We start from the raw sequence: 5,240 nt of genomic DNA, 5'->3' as shown, positions 1-5,240 counted from the left end.
AGAAAATGTCTTTTCTAAGTTGAAAGCAGAATATACTATTTCTAAATGTACATGTTATCTCCAGTAAACATGATTTTAAGCATGTATAATGAAATTCATAACGCACATATTTTTAAGATACTCTGGCAACAAGGAAGCTACACCGACTGACCACCGTTCTGCTCTGCCTCAGCAACTCCACACCCGCTTCCAGCACCCTCTGCTGGTCTCGGTCCCCTTGGTGCTGAGTGAAGTGCCTGTCACCCAACCCCCGGAAGCACACACCCTCAGAACTCTGGCCATTAAGATAGAGACCAGACACTGGTGGGCCCTTTTTCATCATGAAAAACTAAATCAAGAAGATCCTTCCCTTATTTCTCAGCAAATTAAGTTAAATGGATAGATTCTTCCCCAACATTCCGTTTTTCTCCAATTACTTTTTAATATATTTTTATTGATTTGAGGAAGGGAGAGGGAGAGAGAGATAGAAACATCAAGTATGAGAGAGAATCACACCCCACACTGGGGATTGAGCCTGCAACCCAGGCATGTGCCCTGACCAGGAATTGAACCATGACATCCTGTTTCATAGGTTGACATTCAACCACTGAGCCACCCAGGCAGGGCCCAGTAGCATATTTTAAATGACTTTAAAAAAATGTTTATATGTATGGCAGAGAGTTTTATATTTAATGCCCTAATGTTAAATGGAGATGTTTTTACAAGAGGATGACTTTTTATACACATACCCCTATTTGCAAGAATTGTTTTTTCTTTGTAAGATAAAAGTGTAATGGAAATGAATATCAGCTGACTGTGATGAAAGCCTAGGCTAATTATTACAAGCCGAATAGTAATACTTTGCTCATACTGATTACAAAATGCAATAATGATTTTGTCATAAGATTTTATATTTTTATTCTCATTTGAAATTCCAATTAGTCAGGCGATTGTTGTCACTGATATCATTTTGAGAGTCATTCATCTAATCAGTATATTTTGTCATCTAACAATGCAGACATTGAGGATGCAACAGAGCAACATGAACAAACATCCCTGTCCTCTTGGTGCTCACACTCTAGTGGGGGAGACAGATAACATAAGATAAATAACTAATTATATCTTAGAAGGTGATACATTTTAAGGAAGGACACTAGGACGTGTTGGAAGATTTTGCCATTTTAGACAGAGAGGTTAGAGAAGGTCTCCCTGAGAAGACCTTTACTAAAGATCTGAAGGAGGTGAATGCGTGAATTATGTGGATATCTTGAGGAAAAGCATTTTGGACAGAAGTAATATAGCAGGTGCAAAGTCCCTAAGATGAGAGTATGTCTGGCATGTCTTAAGAACATTGAGGAGGTCAGTGTGGCTGGAATGGAATGAACGATGGGGAAAGTATCAATTTTCTGTATTCTTTCTTGCCTCCAGGCCTTCCTTCCTTAGTTGGAAAGGAGTCTGATTCGCTCAGTTTACCATAGGCTAACCTTGGACTAATTACTGTGGTCAAATATATCTGAGATACCCTGATAGGTTGCTTCTACTGGAAACACATGGTTTAGGGAAGAATATATGACAGAAGAATAGGGATCATGTTTATGGGCAGATAGACCAGTAAAGATCCATGCATTACTCAGTAAATATTTGTTGGATAAATTAAAGCTTATTACTTTTCTTACTTTTTTTTCTTTTTTAAATGTGCTCTTAGGGAATGGTGGACCCAGGAGAGAAGATTAGTGCTACACTGAAGAGAGAATTTGGTGAGGAAGCGCTCAACTCCTTACAGAAATCCAGTGCTGAAAAAAAACAATTAGAGGAACAGTTGCACAAACTCTTCAGCCAGGAACATCTAGTGGTAAGAAATGGTGGGTCCCAGGAAGGAGTTAGTCCTATGCATTAGTGAGACTTTCTTAAAGTTCACCTGGAAATCTGGTAGATCATTCTCTGAATAAAGTGAAATATTGTATGTTTGTAATACCTGTTCATAAAATAACGTAAAGTTGTAGTACGTCTACACTGTAAATAGATTTATTTTTATAGCCCAACTTTAGTTCGATTACATCATCTATATATATAAAAGGCTAATATGCAGAGTGCCTCCGCAGGAGTTCAACTGGGAGACTGGGAGTTCGATTGCTCGCTATGATGTGCGCTGATCACCAGGGGGCGACGCAGAATGAAGGAAGGCCCCAGCCGGCAGCCAGGGAAGAAAGGCCCCGGCCAGCGGCCAGAAGGCCCCTATTGGCCGTGATCACCGGCCAGGCCTAGGGACCATACCCATGCACGAATTTTGTGCACTGGGCCTCTAGATTATTATAACAAATTTTTTTCTCTTAGTTTTTGGTTCAGACTAGGTGTGAGCTAATGTAATACTGAGCTCACCCATCCAACAGAAAACATTAATTTTTGTTTTTGCATGAATTCAGCTCTTTTGAAAGGACATTTACATTTGAAATTATGTTATTCAGGGTTTCTCTGGTTTATAACTATTTAAATCTCATGTCTGTTTTGTCTACATATCCTTTGTAAAAATTTAAAAATCACCTTATAAGGTATATGTACACTAATAATAAGGAAAGGACCTATTTTCTTTTTTTTGTTGGCTTTTCTTATTGCTTTGTTTTCTTTTTAGAATTAGGATTTCTTAATTATTTATCTGTATCATCCAGGTCACATTTGTGTTAGCTAGATCCAAATATTTTCATGTATTAATAGTTTAAATATTAGTCTTTACTAACTTTACTCGTATATCTCATTTAACAGAGACTTAAATTATAAAGACTAAAAACCATATGACCCAAATATTATTGTTACTAAATTCTGAAATTAGAATCTGAGGTGTTGAGGGTTTTGTGAATTTTAAAGCTGCCTCAAAGGTTCTTGAGAATATTGTTCTTTGGGAAATTTAAAATAAGTATAAGGAATGCTATATTAAAGGTGTTAAGGTATTTATATTTTTTTTATTGTGGTAAAAAACACATATAATTTACTTTCTTAACTACTTTAAGTGAACAGTTATCTATACTAATAAAAGCCTAGGTGGTCCTCGCGCCCTCGTGCGATGCCATCATGTCATCACAAGATGGCTGCCACAAGATGGCCGCCCTCATGTCATCACAAGATGGCCGACAGGGAAAGGCACTTGTGGGCAATCAGGCCAGCAGGGGAGGGCAGTTGGGGATGAACAGGCCAGCAGGGGAGGGCAGTTAGGGGCGATGGGGATGGCAGGGGAGGGCAGTTGGGGGCAACCAGGCCTGCAGGGGAGGACAGTAGGGGGTGACCAGGCCTGCAGGGGAGAGCAGTCGGGGGCGACCTGGCCAGCAGGGGAGGGCATTTGGAGGCGATCAGGCTGGCAGGGAGGGCAATTGGGGTCAAGATCAGGACAGCAGGGAGTACAGTTGGGGGTGACCAGGCCGGCAGGGGAAGGCATTTGGGGGCAATCGGGCCATCAGGGGACCAGTTAGATGTCAATCAGGCCTGCAGGGGAGCACTTAGGGGTGATCAGGCTGGTAGGCAGGTGAGTGGTTAGGAGCCAGCAGTCCTGGATTATGAGAGGGAGTTCCCCAAGGGGTCCCAGATTAGAGAGCGTGCAGGCTGGGCTGAGGGACACTCCCTCCCATGCACGAATTTTGCACACTGCACCTCTAGTGTTAATTATATGCATGTTTCTTTGGAACAAGATATTTACATTGCTGATTTTAACGACAATTAACACGCTTTTGCTCCACGAATTTCTGTTTCACCCTACCCTTTTTTTTGTCTGCCTCCTCATAAAAATAGATATATAAGGGATATGTTGACGATCCTCGGAACACTGATAATGCATGGATAGAGACAGAAGCTGTGAACTACCATGATGAAACAGGTAATTTTACCTATGTTAATTAAACTGACTGAGTTAGAGGATCAGTGTAAGTCTAGCAGCCTTCTAGGGCATAATTAAATCTGGACTATTTTAATAACTTAAACCAGTCAACTACTAAGTATGGGATTATATTTAAAATTGTTGATATTAAAAGAATACATAGAAAAAAGCCTTGCCCCAGCTGTTTTGGCTCAGTAGATAGAGCATCAGCCTGTGAACTGAAGGGTCCCAGATTTGGTTTCAGTCAAGGGCACATACCTTGGTTGCAGGCTCTATCCCCAGCCCTGGTGTGGGAGGCAACCAATCAACCTGTCTTTCTCACATCGATGTTTCACTCTCTTTGTCTCTCCCCCTCCCTTCCACTTTCTCTACCAAAAATAAGTCAATAGAAAAATATCCTCAGGTGAGGATTAGCAACAACAATAAAAAAGAAAGCCTTAAAAGTATTTTCTTTAATCCATTGGTAGTATATAAAATTAAGATTGAATTTATGGACTAAAATTATGTGCCTTAAAGTTATTAAATTATATAGTGTAAATCCATTTGTATAAAATAAAAAACAAAAGCAACTGGAGATTTGGGTAGGAAGTATGGCTAGGATAAAATAAATCTGATTTATATCTGTCTTACTGTTTGAAATAATTTTATAACAAGCGTGTTTCAACATAAACATAATTCAAACCTGTGGAGAATTTTTGTGAGTTTATTGGAGCCAAACTGACAATTGGCAGGAAGCAGTCTTGGTGTATTGAAAAAATGCTCTGGAAAAGTGGCAGTTTCACACTGTTTCATACATTACTATCAAAAGAGGAGTTGTAAGTGGGTTACATGACATTTGTTGGTTATAGATTAGGGATTGAGAGGAAGCAAAGTGGGGGAAACCTCCAGGTGAGAGCACTTATTTTTAATTTATTAATGTAATTGATAAATATTTTCTTTTATGGTTTTTTATTTGGTGTCATACTTAGAAAATTCCACTTATCCTAAGACCATAAAACAAATCACCAGTACTTTTTTTTTCACATTTAAATCCCTAATTGATCTGGAATTTATTTTGATACAAGGTTTCATGCTTATTTAATATGAATTTTATGATAATATTCTTGCTTTCTAAAGAGAAAAGCTTTCGGGTAATATGGGGGGAGAAACTAAGATGGCGGCAGAGATAAACACCGGGAAGTTGATGCCGCTCACAACAATTGATTAATACCTCAGAAAAACAATACGGACATCATCCAGAACCACAGGAAGCCTGGCTGACTGTAAATTCTACAACTAGAAGGAAAGAAAAGCACACTCAGAGCCAGAGAAGCCGCAGAAGAGAAGCACAGAGGTAGGGGGCTCGCGCGCGGGGAAAGGGGCTGGCACCTGAGGACGCGGCTGTCTTTTTGAATCCGGC

The 5,240-nt window shown here is 39.8% G+C and overlaps 1 protein-coding gene across 2 annotated transcripts in view; it reads left to right on the top strand.

Moving 5' to 3' along the window:
• The window catches only part of NUDT9 (nudix hydrolase 9), a 46,585-nt gene that overhangs the window by 38,541 nt on the left and 2,804 nt on the right, over positions 1 to 5,240 (top strand). For both annotated transcript variants that reach the window (XM_006760053.2, XM_006760051.2), the window contains exons 6-7: positions 1,685 to 1,831; positions 3,757 to 3,841. In XM_006760053.2, coding sequence (XP_006760116.1) covers positions 1,685 to 1,831; positions 3,757 to 3,841 — 232 coding nt within the window. The remainder of the gene's footprint in view (positions 1 to 1,684; positions 1,832 to 3,756; positions 3,842 to 5,240) is intronic.

The sequence above is a fragment of the Myotis davidii genome, unplaced genomic scaffold, assembly GCF_000327345.1.
Source record: "Myotis davidii unplaced genomic scaffold, ASM32734v1 scaffold356, whole genome shotgun sequence".
Lineage (NCBI taxonomy): Eukaryota > Metazoa > Chordata > Mammalia > Chiroptera > Vespertilionidae > Myotis > Myotis davidii.
Note: the sequence above shows the minus strand (reverse complement) of the source record. Positions and strands in the feature narration are given on the sequence as shown.